Here is a 22129-nt window from a genome sequence, read left to right as displayed (position 1 = left end):
ACTATAAGGTAATGAAACAAAGTTAGAGAACAAAACTTACATTTCCCCTATTGCCGTTAGGAAGAACACAAAGCCTTTACTAATGTAACCCCTTTAACATGATAGATATACTGTTAATACATAATGTTCTCCCCAAGTCCAGACTTTCCTGTGTTTTCTCAAGAACATACTTGGCGAGGACACGAGTCCATACTCACGTTCTTTTGAATTGAGAAACGACCAGTGACTTCAGACGCGATTTCAGACTCTCTTCCCCTCCTGCAGATTCGAGCGATGCAGTAAAATGCTAACCAACCATTGGGCAGAAGTCGACCCTCTCAGAAACAGTCCTCGACATCTGCAGAATGAGGCAGAAATGCTCACAGAAATGTAAAAATGACAGGCAGAAATAAATAGCATTGAAGAAATGAATGGGGGGGAAAAATACAAAGGAAGAATAAAACAGATAAACATTTTATGACATGCACATAAATAAATACTTAAAAAAATAAATAATTAATAAATAAAGTTGAAGATTATAATGGACAATAAATAAATAAGGTAATTATTACAAAGGCGAATAAATAAAGAAGCTAATTAAAGGAGATATATACATTTATGTCTCACTGAATAACTTAATTTCTACATACACTTATTTGTTTACTGTATTTTGGGGGCCAATTAATTGTATGCTTATTTATTTATTGAGCATTTATTTATTTCTGTATTTATTTTTAAAGATGGCAGAGCTGGTCCTCCATAGAGGGGATTACTCATGGTAAAATAAAATGCACAAAGGGATACACAAGTGTGAAGACACATTCCTCCAGCCAAGCTTTTAAAAGACGAACTTCCTTTTCAACTTCCTGTTGCCGGCACAACACAACTGCTAATGTCTAGACTCTAAGCGCTTACCAGCTGAAGGCTACGCTAAAGTAGCGACCAAATCCCTCTGGAGAGGTCTGTGCTCGGTAGTGCTAGCCAGTGTTCTAAGCAACGATGTCACCTTAGCCATCAGGGAGATCACAATGGATAAGACCCTGAAGGAGCTGTCCCGATCGTTGCCACAAAGGACCTGTGTTACAAAGAGGATCACTGGCCAACCAGCCCATAATCCAATCCAGAGACAGATGATCCTGAGCTGAAGAAATCATCCTTCTGCAGACATGTTACTCTTGTCCCTCGTCCTCAACTCCCTGATGTGAGTCAGTTGTTCATTTGGAAGGACCTGATGCAGAGAACCGCATGATCCCTTCACAGGCCGGCTGATCCAAACTCTGAGCCACACAGTAAAGCAGTTGACTTCATCAAGGCAGAGAACCTCCTCCTTAGAACGGCACAGTTGGAATCATTCCCAGAGGATGTCAAGACTGTCATGTCCAACTGACCTTTACCAGCCTCCAGTCATCTGGGCTCCCCTTCTCCCAAGTATGACAAGAACACAGGACTGGTCAAGGTTAGGGGGAGGTTACAGAGCACAGAGCAGTTACCACAAGACACCATCCACCAAGTTTAGCTGGATCCCAAGCATCCACTAACCAACCTGATCATTTCAATGAGACTTTTCTGCATCCTGAGCCCAAAAATGGTTTTAGGTGAGCTACATGGGAAGGGTAAAGACAAGGGCGTAGGTTTGATTTCAACTTTGGTAGGGACACTATTGGTCTGATGTCATTGGTCCTATGCAAAAATATGCATGCTCGGTTTTTTATGCTTGACGTGATGCTGTTTATCAATGTTTGAAGCATCACTGGCTTTAATGCATGTGGAATTAGGACTATTTTCCACTTTGAAAAGGTTTGCATTTGAAATTACCAGCGACTAAGATAGAAAGTAAATCTGTGCCTATTTAACTAAATATAGTCTAAATCTGTCTGTTATATGTGGATTTATCCTGTTTTTTCTTTTTTGAAGATATACAATTGTACAGAGGTAAAAAACACACTTACATTGTAAATATTCTCTCTGTATCATGAAACATAGCAAAATAATAGATTCAAGGGACACCAAATAAATGTATTGTATTTACATGAGCACTGGAACTGACACTGAACATTTAGAATATTAATTTCACTCTACAAGTTAAACCAATTTAACCAATATCATGTATTTTATCTTGGGCTGAAACAATTCTTTGGAATAATCAATTATTGAAATGTCAACAAATTTAGTAATCAATTAATCGTTAACTGGAGTATAAAGACTCGAAAACATGTCTTTAGCTCATAGAGCGACCCACTTAGAGCAGGAATTATACCAAAATTGTAAAATAAATAAATAAATAAAATGAACTGTGGAGGTCCGTCCAGTAAGGCACAAGGACAAAGGCATATAAAAAAGTACTATTTATTCCCAAAAAATTCTTCACAAAGGACTTACATCAAATTCAGGGTAACAAAACCAAAAAACTGACCTCACACAATGAACACACAAGGAAATTTATACACAAAGGCTAGCCTATACAAACGAGGAGGGGTGGGAGATGAGACAAAGAAAAACAATGCATAAACATAAATAACAAATTCAAAATAACACCTTTTGACTACAACACAACTATCAAAAGAAAACAACATAACACCAAAATGTTTTAACAGTTATTTTTATAAGTGGAGAGAGAGAAGCAGATTCTAACATCCAGTCCCCTGCTTCCAGCAGCCTGATGGTACGTCCCACTTCATGGTTTGCCTTTCAACCAGTCCTCTCCACTCAGCCAGTCCTTCAAACTCAGCTAAGAAAAGTAGTTAATTCAATTCAAATAAACAAAAAGTGTTTACTAAATGTGTGCACCCATAATAGTAAACAACCTAATGCCAAAAACCCCCACACAAAAGTGAAATGATAAATTTATTGTGTGAAGACCTTTAAATAAATAAATAAATAAATAAATAAATAAATAAATAAATAAATAAATAAATAAATACTAACACTGAGGAGGAGATTGAGGAACCTCCACATGAACAAAAATGTTTTCGTCTGTCAATATTCTCCAGCCCCTCTACTGCTGCATCAAAGCTGTATTGTAAATTATAAACATGTTATTCACATCTAATTGTTGGTATGGACAAGTGGGTCGGTCAAAAAGTTTGGTAGGGACATGTCCCTATGGTCCCTATGCAAACCTGGGCCCATGGGTAAAGATGTGTCAGAGTTGCTGCATGCAATGCTAGGGATGGAGGGCTTATCCTTCAAGTCGTTTGCCCATAGGAAGACGTTACTTGGATATAACCTAACTGAATATCTTCAGAACAGCTCCAAATGACACAAAATTTATATGGGTGAGTAGAACATGATGTAATAACATAAAACATAAAAAAAATGAGCGTCCCCCTTTAAGTACAGTAACAAAGTATGTGTACTTTGTTACTTGACACCTCTGCATCTGTCTAATGTAGCATTTATAGAATGAATAAGACTTAGATGATGATTTTGATCATGGTTGGATATCAAAACCTGATGTTTTTTTTTTTAATCTTGTACTCAGTTTCAAATTCGGTAACAGAATGAAATAAAAAAAAAGTGTTATTGTTATATTACTGAATTAGTATTTACTTATCTCGGTTCCTTTACTAAGAAATGTTGACGTTATACAGGTGCTGGTCATAAAATTAGAATATCATGAAAAAGTAGATTGATTTCAGTAATTCCATTTAAAAAGTGAAACTTGTATATTATATTCATACATTACATACAAACTCATATATTTCAGATGTTTATTTTGTTTAATTTTGATGATTACAAATGACAACAAATGAAAATCTCAAATTCATCATATCAGAAAATTAGAATATTGTGAAAAGGTTCAAAATTGATGGCCCCTGGTGCCACACTCTAATCAGCTAATTAACTCAAACCACCTGCAAAAGCCTTTAAATGGTCTTTCAGTCTAGTTCTATAGGCTACACAATCATGGGGAAGACTGCTGACTTGACAGTTGTCCAAAAGACGACCATCGACACCTTGCACAAGGAGGGCAAGACACAAAAGGTCATCGCTAAAGAGGCTGGCTGTTCACAGAGCTCAGTGTCCAAGCACATTAATAGAGAGGCGAAGGGAAGGAAAAGATGTGGTCGAAAAAAGTGTACAAGCAAGAGAGATAACCGCACCCTGGAGAGGATTGTGAAACAAAACCCATTCAAAAATGTGGGGGAGATTCACAAAGAGTGGACTGCAGCTGGAGTGAGTGCTTCAAGAACCACCACACACAGACGTATGAAAGACATGGGTTTCTGCTGTCGCATTCCTTGTGTCAAGTCACTCTTGAACCACAGACAGCGTCAGAAGCGTCTTGCCTGGGCTAAAGAGAAACAGGACTGGACTGCTGGTGAGTGGTCCAAAGTCATGTTCTCTGATGAAAGTAAATTTTGCATTTCCTTTGGAAATCAAGGTCCCAGAGTCTGGAGGAAAAGAAGAGAGGCACTTGATCCACGTTGCTTGAAGTCCAGTGTAAAGTTTCCACAGTCAGTGATGGTTTGGGGTGCCATGTCATCTGCTGGTGTTGGTCCATTGTGTTTTCTGAGGTCCAGGGTCAACGCAGCCACATACCAGGAAGTTTTAGAGCACTTCATGCTTCCTGCAGCTGACCAACTTTTTGGAGATGCAGATTTCATTTTCCAACAGGACTTGGCACCTGCACACAGTGCCAAAGCTACCAGTACCTGGTTGAAGGACCATGGTATCCCTGTTCTTAATTGGCCAGCAAACTCTCCTGACCTTAACCCCATAGAAAATCTATGGGGTATTGTGAAGAAGAAGATGCAATACACCAGACCCAACAATTCAGAAGAGCTAAAAGCCACTATTAGAGCAACCTGGGCTATCATAACACCTGAGCAGTGCCACAGACTGATCGACTCCATGCCACGCCGCATTGCTGCAGTAATACAGGCCAAAGGAGGCCCAACTAAATACTGAGTGCTGTACATGCTCATACTTTTCATGTTCATACTTTTCAGTTGGCCAACATTTCTATAAATCCTTTGTTTTTATTGGTCTTCAGTAATATTCTAATTTTCTGATATGATGAATTTGAGATTTTCATTTGTTGTCATTTGTAATCATCAAAATTAAACAAAATAAACATCTGAAATATATGAGTTTGTATGTAATGTATGAATATAATATACAAGTTTCACTTTTTAAATGGAATTACTGAAATCAATCTACTTTTTCATGATATTCTAATTTTATGACCAGCACCTGTATATGCATAGTGTGCATACAGGTGTCTTTTGCCCTTACATTCCTGTACAGCAGGTGGAGGTAGCTGCAGCTCTGAGGATTGTTTTTTCTGATGCGCCATACAGCAGAGGAAATAAATGTGACAGGCAAAAACAAGGAAGCGGTGAAGCGACACCTAATCTTACACTGCTGTTTTTTTAAATAAATAATAGTTTTTAAGGTTTAAAAACTGGTTTAATTTGAAGTAATGAATGGCGGACAGCATCGTGATTGCCTTTGACTCAAACAGGGAAATGCTTTCTGTTTGACGTTGTCATGCGGTTCGTGGAAAACAAAATAGGCATTTTCTCCTCTCACTATTGCTCGTCTTTGTTCGGGACTGGGCCAGCCAGCACGGGTCTTCATGCCGGGGTGAAACTTTCGTGATCGGCTGACCGGGAGCTGATCTCTTTGCCGTTGCTTGGAGTTGTCTGCTCGGCGGGAGGCGCTGGATGACCGGGGTTGACATGGATGACGCCATCTCCCTCAGCTCAGGAGACTCCGATGTTGAGATCGTTGGGTCTTACGGAGGCTTCAAGTCTAAACCGCCGCTTTCTGAGGTTCGGGTGGACGTTGAAGCTGTGAACATCAACATCCCACGGGTAAGCTAACAGAAACCGTGCTGTTGCCATAGAAACAGGCAGGCATATAAGGTAAAAACGCGCGCGCGCACACACAGGTGTTACCCAGGTAAGGACCTACGTTAACATTTTCCTTTATAATGTACCAACTTACAAGCTTTTAAAGTTAATTCCTTAAATTTAATTTTAGGTAAACTTTGTTAGAACAACATAAATTGATACTAACTCATTCAAGGAGCATGTTTAGCTAGCTGTGTAGTTGTAAAAGCACATAAAAAGCGAAAAACTTTAACACTACGGAAGAGGATTAGGGAAACAGAAAAAAAAGAAATTAAAACAGATTTTTAAATTTTATTTCAGTTTAATATGGGAGAAAAAAGTCAGAATTTTGAGAAAAAAGTCTAAATTCTGACCTTTTTTCCCTACATTAAACTGAAATTAAATGTAAAAATCAGTTAACTTTTTTTTTCAGTGGCCCTAATCCTCTTCTGTATAATACCACACTGTGAAGTGGAAGACAAATTATATTGTTTTTTCCCAAAATAGAAACCTGAAAAGTGTGGCGTACATTTCTCACACTCTGATTTAAAGTCATAGGGAAGTCATATTTAAATGTCAAATCATTCTAGCTTAAAAATGTATATAAATGTACTCTTTATCAGATAATATTCCCCCAAAAGTTAGAAAATGTCTATTTAAAACAAAATCCTGTCCTAAAATCTTTTTTCCCCCCTTTATTTTATGCAAGCCAGTTAGTTATACGTCAGCTTGTACACCTAAATTTGGCCAATCATATATCAACAGTCAACTGTCAATCAAATTTTTTTGGTTATAGCCTCTTGGTTCATATGTCGCAGCTAATATACAAAACGATTAAAATAAGAAATAAGAATCATTATTCACTTTTCCATTAAGTTCCGTCCCAGTGTTCACGGGGATGGACGTCTGTCTTCGGCAGGCGTAGAGCTAACAGAACTGGCAGCGTTGCGAGGCAAGGGCTCAAACATGTACGGCTGTAAGCCTTCTACACCAAACCATCCTTCTGCCGCCCTGGCGTCCTCTTCCACAACATCTTCATCCCCGTTTTCCTCCTGTAAATAAAAAATGTATGACGGAGGAGACTCAGCCCCGACCTCTGACACTAAACTCTCCTCCTCTTGCATGTTTCCGTTGTCTATAGCGTTCCTTGACAGTATTGTTTCTAAGTCACCAATTTAGTGCTACTTCGTCCCAATGTAATTTCCCATTGGGAACCTACTAGCACTAAGTTGCTAACTGGTTATCAACGACACTTCGAAGAAACCAGCTACAAGCAAAAAGGTTGCGAACCTTCCGCCACAACAATCCCGCTCCCTTGATAACAACCAATTACATTCACTTTATTCACTCGTGTAAAGTCGGGGCACCACGCCGGAGAATTTGGAAATGCAACGGTTATAACAGTCGTTTCCCTACGACTTTAAACAGGCAGGAGGTGGTTTTTTTGTTTTGTTTTCTTTTTTTTATCTTGATTTTAACTTCCTTCATTGGTGTCTGAGTTGACCTTCTGAATATGCAAAAAATCAATCTTGATTAAAACATGTCAATTGTTTGCTAGATTGAACCCAGTTAGGATGGATGTAGTTGATGTTCTATCCTCAGAAACAGCACAACTTCTGACCCAAAATATATTTAGGGAAAATAGGCTGCAGGCTTAAATATGCATCTATGCTGAACTACTGAGGTGTCAGTCTGCTCATCAAACTATTTTTTTGTCATAAAGGGTAAAAAAAAGGCTATTATAACGATATTTTTCAGGAAAAACTTGCAAAATGTCTCTTTAAAGGGCTACTCACCCCTAAACTACCCATAACTATAGAACTGGCCATAGAACTAACCACCCATAAACTATGAATATATATTTGTAGAACTTTGCATGTTCCACGCATTATTTTGACTATTTGCTATTTTATTTAGTTTTTTTTGCCATTGGCTTTGCTGGGATGTGTTATCACAATGAGATAACTGACAGCAGCTCTATGCCGGGCTGTGGTGGTTCACTTAGAGGCTGACAACTGATTTCCTCATTATGCGAATTAAGAAATAAATGATAATATTCCTTCATTATAAAACTTTATAAACATATTAAATGCATCACAATCGGATAACAAATTAGTCCGTATTATCTGTCCAGCCTGATATAATGATATGAAATTATTTTGTGTGTCACTCGTTATCTAAATGCTATTGGGAAAATATTATTTTGTAGAGAAAATTTTTCAAAAACATCCATTTTACTGCCTTGCAACTTTTAAGTGCATGACTGAACACAGCCGAATCAAAAGATTGTAACAAGTTTGACAACGGGGCATTAGGTTAAGACTGGAAGTCGATCCAACACATAAACCTTAGAATGGCTAGAGGGATAAAATAGCAGGGTTGTTTGCCACCTCAATCAAGGTGTGACATGATATAAAATCCTTAAAATCAAACAAAAGTATATAAACATTGTCGTTTCAAATGTGCTGTACATAATCCACTCAAGGTACATTAACATTTGAACAGTAGACTATAAGCAATCTTTGCACTGAGCCATCATTAACTGAACTGAAACTGCAGTTCACTGCACCGAGCGAGCACATCATACTAAAAGCTGCAGTCACTGTGCCACCGTAATCCAACCATGCTTCTGCTTGCACATCTTACAATGGGTTGGGGGATTTTGAAAAATGTCTTCACTTTCCAGACATGGGGTTTATTTTAGCAACATAGGCCTCAATATTGTCTTATATATACTTAAAGTTCCATCCAAACGTCACAGCCAGATGAGACATGGGGTTTAGGCTACTGAAGACACATTATGCTAAATCATTACACACAAAGTTGCCTTTTATTGCTCTACTAGGCCAGCTTAGTACAGAAACAGACATTTACTTATGAGCCATGCATGGATACCTCAAACAATGCGTATATGATATCAGTGACAATGACCACCAGAAAGTTTCTCCTCAAGTTCCCCCTGCAGCCTTAATCAGAGATCTTGCAAACTCAGGTGAGCAGACATATAGTACAAGCTGACACCATCCAAAAATGCTGGTGACAGTGTGCGTTGACGTCACATACTTGTGCACATCCAAATACAGAGAGGAGAAGGAAAGTACATGACAAAAAAATATGTATGGCTCCTGCTCTGACATTCTAACATGCTTAGATCTAGTCCTTGTTGTTGGTACGTTGCAATTAATAATATTCTCATGTAGATTGCACAAAATCACATTTCAATTCAATTCAGTTTATTTATATAGCACCAATTCACAACACAAGTCATCTCAAGGCACTTTACAGTTCAACCAGATCATACAGTCAAATTGATTCAAGGTTTTCTATCTAAGGAAAACCAGTTGATTGCTTTGACTCAAATACAATCCCTCACACTAAGCATGCTTGTAGCGACAGTGGAGAGGAAAAACTCCCTTTTAACAGGAAGAAACCTCCAGCAGAACCAGGCTCAGTGTGAGCGGCCATCTGCCGAGGCCGACTGGGGTTCAAGGAGACATTTGATTCGCTGATGATGCCAATATGGCAGCACCCATAAAAAGCACAAAGGATAAATAGACTTTTACCTTATCTGCCATGATGGACTGAATGAAAATAGCATATTTCATTTGACTTTAAAGTTTCATAGTAGTCTTCCAGAAGCAGCAGCAGACTGTGAATTCTCTGTCTATGTTGATCACAGTGGGTTAATGATTTTTTTTTAACAGTTGAGACTAAATGCTTGCAGCAGTAGTCTGTAGCAGACTTTATATAAGCTTGCAACATCATCTGGCAAAGTTTGGAATTTGACTCTATTCTGCGTCTCTAAGGGTGTGAAAAAAGAATATAGTTATTTCTGTACTCATCCATCATCCCTTTAGTTGATTACCCATCTGTCTGCTCATTAATCTACCCAACCATACATTAGCTGTTCATCCTTCCACTTGTGAATTATTCATAGTTTACTCTATGTACCTGGCAATCCATCCATCTTTTCATCAATCCATTTGTTTACTCTCTTATCACCAATGGATTAATTCATAAGTCCATCCATCTTGTCAGTCATTCCTTTTCTGCCACTCTATAATTGCAAATGTTCCTGTTGTTACATTGAAGAGATTTTATGCTCACTGCGTGACGTTTTCCCTTCTTGCTTCTCAGCATTATATCGACCTCACTGATCCAAGATGGGCTTGTCCAGAGCTCAAGCTGCGCCCAAGGCTTAATCTCACAGAAACACCTGTAATAGACTTGACTGAGAACCAGACAAAGGAGACAGAACCAGAGACAAACGGCTGTCCTCTAAATGGGGACAGTGGGTTGGAACAAGGCATCATGAATGGGAATAACATCCTAAACAGCCAAGATTTTAAACAACTAAAAAACTTTTCAGAAGGCTCTGATGTTTTCTGTCCTCAGGAGATCTGTCAGACTCCAAAGCCAAAGAATAGATGTTTGGATTTTCCTACCCAACTACAGAAGCAAAATGTTCCAGTAAAACCCTCTCAGGATTTCCCCGATGTGAAACTGGAGCTATTGTCATCTCTCAAATCACATACCAAAGGACTAGAAACTTCAGGGCCTAGCCAACCGCAAACCAACGTTTCTGAGCAGATTTCACTGTGTTCTACACAGGACTATAACGGTGCATCACAAAAATGGAAAACTAGGTTAGAAATGACTCCTTCTTCATTAAATATGTCTCAAGTGGACTCGGTGGTCACCGAGTGTCTTCCAGAACGGTTGAAATCTGCAGCGGAAGGACATGAAACCCCAAAGGAACATATAAGCAAACTGTTACAGGATCAGACAATGGAGCCCCTTCAAGTTACTGCTGATTGTCTGAATGCAAAGGAGGGATTGGATTCAATTCTAAACCAGCACAAAGCTATAGAAAACAATCTAGATGGCTTTCATTCTTTAGAAATGATTACGTCATCAACTCTTACATCTTCATCTCAACATCAAACACAAAACAAAGATTTTTGCTCAGTCTTGGAAATGCCAGCTTTAGACAAGTCTAAACCCAGACAAAGATATTGCTCCGATAATCCTTCCTCCGTCCATGGCGACCAGTCACCCAAGTCCGACCACACGCCTCGTAGATGCACCCCTGAGTTGAAGCTGGAGACTCACAGAGAGGATACAGGGGGGGCCAGTCCAATATCATTGCCATGGCAAGACGAAAGTGACGAAGAAGATATGAACGAAGAGAGCAGTCACTGCTCAGACTTCAGAGCAGTCAGTCGAGAAGATCGGAGACACGTTTGCCCAATTACTCTAAAGAAACTGAGGGCGGTTCAACGATACGTTCTGGTGAGATGGTCAACATCAGTGTTTGATTTTGTATTTCATTGCTTTTAAACCTTATCCATACAGTCTGTTAAAGATGAGGGAAGTGTTAAACACATACGTTATTGGAGTAATATATTCCTGCACTTAAACAGTTTGCGTTTTAATATGTGTTCATTAATTTAGTAGGAACAAAACCTGATGTCAAGGAATGTTTTTAAACTAAACATCAGGTAGCCAATTTTTGACAACCAAAAACAATCCCTTTTTAAATATAATAGTTTGTTTCTTTAAATCACCATTTTAGGGTAATCAATGTTTCTTTGAATTAAATCTTAACTTTCTCCATTTCACTCTACTAATGACCACCCAGGCTGAACACGGACCCTTATCTTGGTTACCACACACTACAGGCAGGACGGTTCAAAAAGAAAATGAAAAGGTTAATGTAGGGATCACAGTGTGGCATCTTTATAAGAAACAGGGATGCTATCTACATCCTAACCTGTTTTTGAGTCATGTCATAAAAAATTATGAAAAAATATATTATTTGGCTGAGATTTTTAACGGCCTGCGTTTTGGTCAGCTAAGATCAAGATAATGTCCTCTTACAATTCATCCTCTTAGTATATTTTTCTTTGTAAATCAAAATATGAATATGCTAAAAACAACCCTCACACATATAGAGGAGGGTTTGCATTATGCTGGCCTGTGTCTCGTCCACAGGGCATTGGAAATAAATGTATTCAAGAACTTTATATTATCAGGGGATTTTGATTTAAAAAAACTTGGGCTTCTATATGAAAACCTTCCACCATCTCTACAAGCTTATTGAAACTATAAAACAAAGAATGTTCATAGTGAAACAGAACAGAACACTGGAAAAACGATCTAGAAATAAGTAAACATTTCTTAAATTAAGTGTATGTGCCCTTAATCTGAGTAGGTAAAGGGGAGAGTTTGCCAATGGAATGAGTATGTTTACTCTTAAAAGAAGATAATTATTTAATATGCACTTGAAATAGGACAATGCAATTTTGTTTTCTTATTTTAAGTGTAAATTGTCTTAAGTGTAAATTTTAAGTGTATTTCTCTTTACCTCCTCAATCCAAGAACAAATGCACTTATTTTAAGAAAAAATAAATAATAATAATAGTGAATTTTATTTATAACGCACTTTACATTTGACAACAAATCTCAAAGTGCTACATTTAAAAAAAAGGAAAATTAAAACAAGTTTAAAAGACCATAACATTAAAAAGAGTGTAAAAAGACAATAATTAAAATCAGTACATTAAAAGGCATAGGTAGCCTATTAAAAACAAATTAAAATCAACAATTGTAGGCATTTCTAAAAAGGAAAGTTTTCAATCCTTTCTTAAAACAATCCACTGTCTGTGGGGCCCTAAGGTGGTCTGGGAGGGCATTCCACAGACGGGGCTGCAACTAACGATTATTTTAAAAATCGATGAATCAGCCGATTATTTTTTCGATTAATCGGTGAATCGGACAAAAAATATTTTTTATATTAACCTCTTTATTCCAAAATAAACATTTTAGACAGAACAAACAAGCACACAAGTACAGGTCGCTCATTAACTGTAGTGGTGCAATATGAAAAATAAATGTTTGTGTTAAAACTACGCAAACTTACATGAGAAATGTACCGGTAGCTGTACATCCACAAAATATAGGGTACTTTGTGTCATAAAGCGAAAAAAAAGATGTTTTTAAAAGCCCCTAAGGGGTTCAAACAATAGGTCCCCCCATTTCAACAAATGAGTTTTTTTTAGACTATAAGAGTTCTGCCTTTTAAGACAGGAAAGTATAGCAGTTAAAGTTGCTACTTGAGAAAATACTTAACCATAGAGATAAAAATAGCCCTGTGATTCAAATTATAAATTGTATTTGGAATAAAAATGAGAGAACTAGGGGTGCTAAAAAACACATCCTCCAAAGACAGATATTTACATGGGAATGTGGCAGATAATTAATTGACATATTACTGATCTGCTGGATTTTATTCTGCTTTACTTCCATAAATTGCAGGATCTTTACTTTATCTTTGCCAGGAGATTTAAACTTTAAAAGCCTTGCCCTCATAATTTGCACGGTAATTTATTTATAAAGAAAATATAAACGCTGCTTAAGCTAATTCAAATGAAATTAAAAGTAAAATAAGTAGCCAACCTTATCACTGTCTGTAACCTACTAACACGGTAAGGAAAGCATCAGATGAGCTACCTGAGAAACTAACGTTACGTTTCCCCACTTTAAAACGAAACAAACATGGTGGTTCCGTGCCATGTTAATTTGTCTGACAAAAGTTGCATGTTACGACTTTGACACCGTAAAAAGTCGTCAGATTTGTCGCTAGTCGCTTTTTTGAAAAATAGTTGCTGGAGGGGTCTGAAAAGTCGCCGAGTTGGCAACACTGCAACTGCGGCGCTGACTCGCTCTGCCGTATTTTTTTTTCTTCCCCCGTTTCAGTCAAGTGGATGTGATGACGGTGGCGGCGGATGACGCATTAATCGCGCGACACAACTAATCGATGATGAAATTCGTTGCCAACGCATTTAAAAGTCGATTTTTATCGATTTTATCGATTCGTAGTTGCAGCCCTAGACTTATTTAGATTTTGATTTTTTTCCAGAGATAATTTTAGTTTTTTTTTGTTTGAATCTGTAGAGTTGATGCTTCCTTTATTTTACTGTAAAGACTCTTTATTGTTCTTTATCAGTGGTGCAAAGAGATGTGTCTATATCTGCATAAAATCTTAATGCAGCCTCATGGCACTGCTTTTTAATATATATTTTTGACTTAGATCAAGAGAGACAATGAGAACCCCAAAGCTGGTGAGGTGCTGTGTCGTCAGAAGCTGAGTCTGGTTTACAGTACAATCGAGGAGAACTACCCAGAAGGCACTTTGCACCTGCTGTCTGACCTACTGCAGCCTGGTTACTATCCTCCCAAAGATATAACCACCCACCTTCTTCGTGGGATTCTGCTTGACCCACACTGTCCTTATCACCTCTGCATACAGTCTTTTAATCTGCTGATGAAGACCCAGAGGTTAGGGGAAGCAAAAGCAACTTTATTTCTAGAAAAAGAATAGTTCATATTTCCTATGACAGATTTTTACTCTCTGTTTTTGAATGCAAACATTGAGTGGGCTTTTTCATTCCAGACACCATCGAGCTAATAGATCGTCGATTCCTTGGGATTGGGAGCTGCTTACTTCAATCATATCCAATAAACTTCAGAACGCCAAGGAACAAAATGTAAGGATGTGTTGTGTGTTAAATTATATATGTATTTATAACATGAAAATGCATAAATATTAGGTAAATATGTGTCTTTTTGCCCTCTTTCTCCATTAGGATGACAATCAGAAGCATAAATGGGATGTTATGCGCATGCTTTTAGAGTACTCTGTGCAGACTTTAGAGGATGACTTCATTGCCAGATGCAGTTCGTCTTCCCTTGGCCACTCGATTGCAAAGGCGACCCTATCATGTGATCGGCAGTTTTCTCGTGTCAGGTAAGATGGATAACCAGAGGCCCGTTTCACAAAGTAGGTTTACTGAAAACTATGCTTACTAAACCTGAAATCAGAGAAACTCTTGAGTTTTCCATTTAAGAGAGTTTCCTCAGCCTCTGTTTCTGTTGCCATAGTAACATTCAGTTTGATGGATTTTTCTCTTTATATTTTCAGTTTCATTTAAATGTAGATTTCCAAATTGTTAAACTTTGTTTTGTTTTTGTGCTTTCAACACTAAATATAAATACTTTTGCATGAAAGAGACACAAAGTAAAGGATGTAAGTCTGGAACTTTCACCTGATTTAAAATGCATTTTGTCATATTGCCAAAACTACTTCCACATTTTTTTGACAATTTGGATGTGTGTGTTTTCATTGTTCTTCTTTACAGAGATGTCATAAAGTGGCTGTTTTGCATCATTATGAAAACAACAGAGAATGAAGACAGCAACGAAGGAATTAAAAAGAAAGATAACCAAATCGGGTAACCAAACAACAAAATACATAAATACATTCTTGTCTTTATCTTTCTGTGTACTTATGTTTTGGCTGCACTTTGTCTGCTGCAGAATAGTTTCCAGCTTCCAAAGGATGCTGTGTCTGGCTCTGGAGGTTGACCGTTCTCCTGCTCTGAACGCTGCCAAGCTTTCCCAGGAGCTCTTCCATATGGTCCTCAGCCACATGCCTCAAAGAGCACACAGGTGACAAGCAGGCATGGAGTCTGTATATAGGTTTAGCATAAATTTCTCACTACAGGAATGCTAGAATGGAGAATAGTGTTTTTAGATTGTCTATTTCAGTTAGTGCTCTAAAAGTTCATATTATCTGCTCAAGTTATTGTTTTAGAATGAAGTTAATTTTGAACTTTTTGACGTGCACTTTCTAACTAAGAATTGAATTGCCCACCTCTAGAGTACAATTACTGGTCTCCATTTTTTTAAGGCTTTTCTGTTTGTGATAAGCAGGATGCTGTTGCTGGAGAGCCTGCAGAGTAAGCTGCTGAGATGTAAGCTGTTGGAACAGTTGCTGGACTATGCATGCCCACTCAAAAGCTCTTGTTCCATGTCGCTTAGCCTGCTGCTGCACTTTTTGAAGAACTGCACTCTGGCAGCAGACCCAACGGTGATTATTATAATAACTGCATTTTCTTGTTTGACCCTAATGGGTAGTCCTGTTTACAAATAAGAAGAGAGAAGAACAGTGTTTCATAGCTAAAGACACATTGTGTAACTTTCAGAATCTTTACCGGTTTGGAAAAAGAGCTTGCTTTTTTCATAAGTAGGGTAAAAAAAAATGTCTCAAAGTACAAAAGCCAAAACCAGAAAAGATGGCACGTTTTGTAAATCGTACATAAAAACTGAATTCAATGAATTGCAAATCATTTTCAACCTATATTCAACTGAATACACTGCAAAGACAACATACTTAACGTTCGAACTGGTAAACTTTGTTATTTTTTGCAAATATTAGCTGATTTGGAATTTGATGCCTGCAACATCTTTCAAAAAAGCTGGCACAAGTGACAAAGAAGACTGAGAAATTTGAGGAATGCTCATCAAACACTTATTTGGAATATCCCACAGGTGAACATGCTAATTGGGAACAGGTGGGTGCCATGATTGGGTATAAAAGCAGCTTCCTTGAAATGCTCAGTCATTCACAAACAAGGATGGGGCGAGGGTCACCACTTTCTGAACAAATGTGTGGGCAAATTGTCGAACAGTTCAAGAACAACCTTTCTCAACAAGCTATTGCAAGGAATTTAGGAATTTCACCATCTACGGTCCGTAATATCGTCAAAAGGTTCAGAGAATCTGGAGAAATCACTATACGTAAGGGGCAAGGCCGAAAACCAACATTGAATGCCCGTGACCTTTGATCCCTCAGGCGGTACTGCATCAACAACCGACATCAGTGTGTAAAGGATAGCGCCACATGGGCTCAGGAATACTTCAGAAAACCACTCTCAGTAACTACAGTTCGTCGCTACATCTGTGAGTGCAAGTTAAAGCTCTACTATACAAAGCAAAAGCCATTTATCAACAAGATCCAGAAAAGCAGTTTACTTTCCTGGACCCAAGCTCATCTAAGATGGACTGATGCAAAGTGGAAAAGTGTTCTGTGGTCTGACGAGTCCACATTTCAAATTGTTTTTGGAAACTGGACGTCGTGTCCTCCGGACCAAAGAGGACAAGAACCATCCGGACTGTTATAGGCGCCAAGTTCAAAATCCAGCATCTGTGATGGTATGGGGGTGCATTAGTGCCCAAGGCATGGGTAACTTACACATCTGTGAAGGCACCATTAATGCTGAAAGGTACATACAGGTTTTGGAGCAACATATGCTGCCATCCAAGCTACGTCTTTTTCATGGACACCTCTGCTTATTTCAGCAAGACAATGCCAAGCCACATTCTGCACTTGTTACAACAGCTTGGCTTCGTAGCAAAAGCATGCAGGTACTCCCCATGCCTGCCTGCAGTCCAGACCTGTCCCCCGTTGAAAATGTGTGGAGCATTATGAAACATAAGATATGACAACGGGGCCCCCGGACTATTGAACAACTTAAGCTGTACATCAAGCAAGAATGTGGAAGATTTCCACCTGAAAAGCTTCAAAAATTGGTCTCCTCAGTTCCCAAACGTTTACTGAGTGTTGTTAAAAGGAAAGGCGATTTAACACAGCAGTAAAAATGCCCCTGTGCCAAGTTTTTTGCAATGTGTTGCTGCCATTAAATTCTGAGTTAATGGTTATTTGCAAAACAAAATTAAGCTTCTCTGTTCAAACATTAAATATATTGTCTTTGCATTGTATTCAGCTGAATATGGGTTGAAAAAGATTTGCAAGTCATTGTATTCTGTTTTAATTTTTTATTTATAAAACAGTGAATTATTAGACAAATCGTGCAAAAAAAAAAATGCATAGTATGTCCCCACTTCAATCGATACACCATTTTGCCAAGAATCTGAAAATTTCATAGAGTGAGTTGTATATGATTTAGGTAAACCAATCATATAAAGGTGGGAAAACAAGTAAATAATCTCTTTTTTCCTAGGATGGCTTGGAACGTTGGCGAAAGTGGGAAGAGTTGATACATCTTCTGTGGATGTTGCTGCTCAGCTATGATGAAGCAATGAATGGTGAGCTGGAAGAAAAAGGCCGTTTGTTCCTCTGAGCTGAATCTGCAGCTACAAGTACACAGCAGTGCTAATATAGAGATTTATCTTTCCATTATCATTAATACTAGAATTTCAATAATCACAGTTCTGCCGTTTAGAGGCAAACTGTTTTGAAATATGAAAACTAGGTTTTGTGTCATGTCTGGTCTTATTCTATATAACAACATTTGTTGGTGCATAAAAAGCTAAAATTGGTGTTTAAATATAAACCAATAAACAAGAGTAAGACCTTCAGCATTATGTAAACATGTACAGATTAGGCACAACATTGTGACCCCTAGATTGGTAAGTAACACTGATATTGTCTTAGCCCCAGTCCTTAAAGTTGATGTCTGATTAGAATAAGGGTTTGAGTAAACATGATCAGGGCAGATGATGATGTTTAGGCTGCTGAGCTTGGCTGCCATATTTCCCAGATATTAGTCCAAAGTTTAAACCGGGGGTCACCAACACAGTGCCCGCAGGCACCAAGGGGCCATCTGGGACCATTACTGGATGCCCTCAGCATCTTCTTAAAGCAGCACAATTCATCTGTGGGTTTGAAACTAAATGTTTTTTTCTCTGTTGCCTTTTGTTTTTTAATCATGCATATATTCATAGAGATTTCAAAATGTCATTTAAAAAAAAAATTTGAAATTCAAATAAACTGTTTATTATGCATGAAGTTTATGTGAGCGTTAACTCCTCCATTCAAAGGTCAGTATTGGTAGTACTTTCTATAACTCAATACCCATAAAGTAGCTCTTAGCCTTTAAAAGGTCAGTGACCCCTATTCTAAACCATGGATAGCTCCCCTCACAACTTACAGGACTATAAGGGTCTGCTGCTGACATCCTGGTCCGCTCGATGCCACAGCTTATTTTTCTGGGGGTCTATATGAGTCAAGATCTTGATGAACTACTGCAACTACAGGTTACTGTGAACCAGAACACTATTAGCTAGATGATCAAAATGTTAAACCAAATTTGTCTGTTTAGCTTTCCTTAACTGGTGTGTATAATTCTTGTCTCTTCTTTTGGGTTAAGGGTACATTTAAAGTGGTATATGCGTGTGGTATAAACTTATGACAGCTCTTCTTTATCTTGTTGTGTATTTGTTAATTTTTAACCAATCTGATTACAACGGATGTGACACAAAAACATCTTCTAAAAAGAAAAGATCTGAAAGCAGCCAGCTGTTGAAATTTAATGATAGAAATGGTAAATTGCCTGTACTTAAATAGCAAAGACTTGACCAATGTGCTTTCCATTCACTCATTAACCCATTCAGTCACGCACTGATGGTGGTAAGCTTCATTGTAGCCACAGCTGCCTGTGGGCTCACTGACAGAAGCAAGGCTTAAAACATTGCTCCCCTGCAGCTGCAATCCTTCCCTGTTATGATTACATTCAAGCAGTATTGCAATAGAAACCCGCCTCCCACTCTGTGATTGGTCCAATCTGTTTTTAGACCTCAGAGCATTGAACCTTACCAGACTGACTTACAGCCTGTACAAGTCAGTCTGGCTGGCCAGGCTTGTACTTTGTTAAAACATGTTTTAGCTTGTATTACCACAATGCTCAATAATAATAGTATTAGGTAGCTACCTTTCCCTCTTTTGTTATTGCAGTGGTGTTACATCATATCCTGTCAGCAGTTATAACCATAGACATAATATAAGATTAGACCTTGCATCGATCGCTTTCGCCCATGGGCGCTGATGTGATTTGATGGTGCCATCTTGGGGTGGTCAACAGCTCCGCTCTGTAATGTGTTGAGCAGGCTAAAGAATCTTATTTGAATCAACTTTAACTCACTGAATAATGAACAAATTTTCACGGTTGTGTTTTTGCTGGTTCAGTTCATTTGAATATCCTTAGTGGGGCTAAGAGTATTAGAATATTCTGCTAGGATGTATGCATGTTGCAAAGCAAAGCAACTCATACATTTTTATTATTACATTACATTTTTTTATTGCTATAAACACAAACATTTATACAGGTGTGTGTGTGTATATGTGTGTATATATATATATATATATATATATATATATATATATATATATATATGCGCACATTTTAGTTTAACATAAATCCAATAAAGGTTAGAGACTTCTGCTGTGAATGAGGTTGATTCCGTTTTTCATATTCTGTTGAATTTCAAACATTTCTTACTACAATATAAAAACAAAAATCATTTCTGTATTGTGGAATTGGCAGGTCAAATAAAACCTCATAAAAACCTAATCAGTGTGTCCCACTGATCATCCAGGAAAGTAAACAGTGTAGAAATAGCATTTTTCCAAGACATTCAGCCTAGCTTAAAAGCCTATTGATTTTTATTCTTAAAATCCTTTTTTTTTGTTATTTTTAAACATTTTTTCATAAATCCAGTTCCTCAAATGCTTTGATTTACTTTATTCTCAATTTACATGTTATAATCTGTCATTTACAGGCTACTTGACCAGCTCTACCTCTGAACAAATTGGAAAAGGAGGCACATTAGTTTACAAGCCAGCCGACAAGGTGTCAAAGTCAGCTGTTCGAGAAGCAGTGGAAGCTTTCCTGTCCAGATCCAAAGCAGACATTGGGGAAACCTTACCTCTACATGTGGAAGAGTCCCTAACTTATCTCCAAGATCACCTGTTGGATGTCTGTCAGTGCTGATATTAAAATAAAAATACTTTACTACTGATTTTAGACACTGGGAAACAAGTCAATTTTATTTGTGCCTTTCTGCAATAAATTTCCCAGTTATTTCTTTTAAAGTTGTGATTTGCTGTTCAATTTACATTGCAGTTATAATTGTTTTGTATTCTATCAACAAAATACATTTTATTTATTGTTTTTTTTGTTTGTTTTTTTATTAAGCCCGGTTAACTTTTGAGCCACATTAAAGCATTAGTTCACTACCTTTACGTTTGAATAAAAAGGATTTTCAGATTGGTTGGTTCTTTTATTACATGTTTTCTATCCATCATCAAATGATCCCTTTGCAGGTTCTTATTTATTGTGATTCAACAGCTGGTTGGAGCTTGTTGGCGGCAGCCAATAGGATACGGCGCTGTTATCGAGAGAGCGAGAGAAAAAAACCCTCCAGTCGCCATGATACAGCAACGGAAACGGGGAAGAAGTAGCTAGAAAACAAAAGAGAACACGCAGTCGTCCTCGCGATTTGGTATGCTCTTGCAGGTAAAACGAACCCCTCCGTGTTCGACCCTCATAACCACATCAATATATTCCTTCTCACTGCATCAAATCTCCTTAATATTCCATAAAGCGCCCATTTCGTACAACAAAGTATTTAAATAGGAACTCGGTCAGCTTCAAATAATTGAGATGTTAGCTTTCAGGCTACTCGAGCTAAGCTAAAGGGCTCAAATTTGATGTTGTTCGTTGTGTTTTGGGCGATTTTTAAGAGCTTAAAGGATATATTTTTTGTTTATTAAACAACGGTGGTTATTGCTTGTGATGTATAGTGGATGAAAGCGTTTTGCGTTCATTCGTGGCCTTGTGTTTATGCGCAATTTAATGCTTAGCCATTATGTAAACAACAAGTGCACTCTTTATTTTCAAAATTGACCAGCATAGAGTATTTTTGGACGTTTTTTTGTTTGACAAATGTTTCGGTTAAGTCGACTAAGAGATTAGACAAATTCAAAGTGGCTTTTTCATCACATTAGGCTGTGAGGTAGTTGGAGGATCTGGCTTTGTTATGTAGTCCGATAGCTGCCAATTGAGGTTAAGCTAGGCTAATCAGTTAGCGTCACCGAGGAGAACAATCGGCGAGGCTATCTTTGTTTGTCTTGGCCTTTTTAACTCTGCAGTTTCCTATTTTAACTAAATTATAAAGCAGCGTTGTTACTTTTTTTTTAAGTTGGCGGGAAGGTTCTCTGATTTATTTGTTGAATTATCCGCTTTTAACTCTCGTAACAATAAATAAGTCCCTTACAGGAAGCTGTGGTATGTTTGACTTCCAAAAACATTGCATGTGATGATTATCTAGGATATGACTCTAATATCTTTGATTTGTGTTTAATTAAGTGGATATCTAACAGGAGATTTGTTGATTAATCAAATTGGCAGCCACATCATCCAGTAGGGCAACTGAACTGTTTTAAGGCCAGAACCAGGATATGTCTTGCAATTTATTGAATATTGGTAGGCATCTTATATTTACCACTGACAGTTTTATTACAAATGATCTCTGTAGTGTTATAGGAATGCCCAAGGAAAAATATGACCCGCCGGATCCCAGGCGGATGTACACAATTATGTCTAGCGAGGAGGCAGCAAATGGGAAGAAGTCATACTGGGCTGAGCTGGAAATCAGTGGTAAGTATAAAT

At 37.9% G+C, this 22129-nt stretch overlaps 2 protein-coding genes across 3 annotated transcripts in view; both read left to right on the top strand.

Annotated features, from left to right (window-relative positions):
- Window positions 1-5271: 5271 nt before the first annotated feature.
- Window positions 5272-20494, top strand: simc1 (SUMO interacting motifs containing 1). Its single transcript, XM_038276942.1, has 10 exons — window positions 5272-5798; window positions 9954-11108; window positions 13909-14156; window positions 14272-14365; window positions 14465-14625; window positions 15017-15109; window positions 15195-15326; window positions 15591-15747; window positions 17681-17765; window positions 20238-20494. The coding sequence occupies exons 1-10, from the start codon at window positions 5649-5651 to the stop codon at window positions 20447-20449; spliced, it is 2487 nt and encodes an 828-aa protein (XP_038132870.1). The 5' UTR covers window positions 5272-5648; the 3' UTR covers window positions 20450-20494.
- A 325-nt stretch (window positions 20495-20819) lies between these two features.
- LOC119777894 (CCR4-NOT transcription complex subunit 6) overlaps window positions 20820-22129 on the top strand; it is a 37701-nt gene continuing 36391 nt past the window's right edge. For both annotated transcript variants that reach the window (XM_038276897.1, XM_038276898.1), the window contains exons 1-2: window positions 20820-20974; window positions 21996-22117. In XM_038276897.1, the coding sequence (XP_038132825.1) occupies window positions 22006-22117 (112 nt within the window). In that variant the 5' untranslated portion in view covers window positions 20820-20974; window positions 21996-22005. The remainder of the gene's footprint in view (window positions 20975-21995; window positions 22118-22129) is intronic.

The sequence above is a fragment of the Cyprinodon tularosa genome, unplaced genomic scaffold (assembly GCF_016077235.1).
Source record: "Cyprinodon tularosa strain WSP-4 unplaced genomic scaffold, ASM1607723v1 ctg129, whole genome shotgun sequence".
Classification (NCBI taxonomy): domain Eukaryota; kingdom Metazoa; phylum Chordata; class Actinopteri; order Cyprinodontiformes; family Cyprinodontidae; genus Cyprinodon; species Cyprinodon tularosa.
Note: the sequence above shows the minus strand (reverse complement) of the source record. Positions and strands in the feature narration are given on the sequence as shown.

Coding starts and splice junctions, on each gene's coding strand:
- simc1 (XM_038276942.1), top strand. CDS start 5,649: ATGACCGGGGTTGACATGGATGACGCCATCTCCCTCAGCTCAGGAGAC. Junction 11,109..13,908: donor CGGTTCAACGATACGTTCTG/GTGAGATGGTCA, acceptor TTTTTGACTTAG/ATCAAGAGAGACAATGAGAA. Junction 17,766..20,237: donor CTATGATGAAGCAATGAATG/GTGAGCTGGAAG, acceptor TGTCATTTACAG/GCTACTTGACCAGCTCTACC.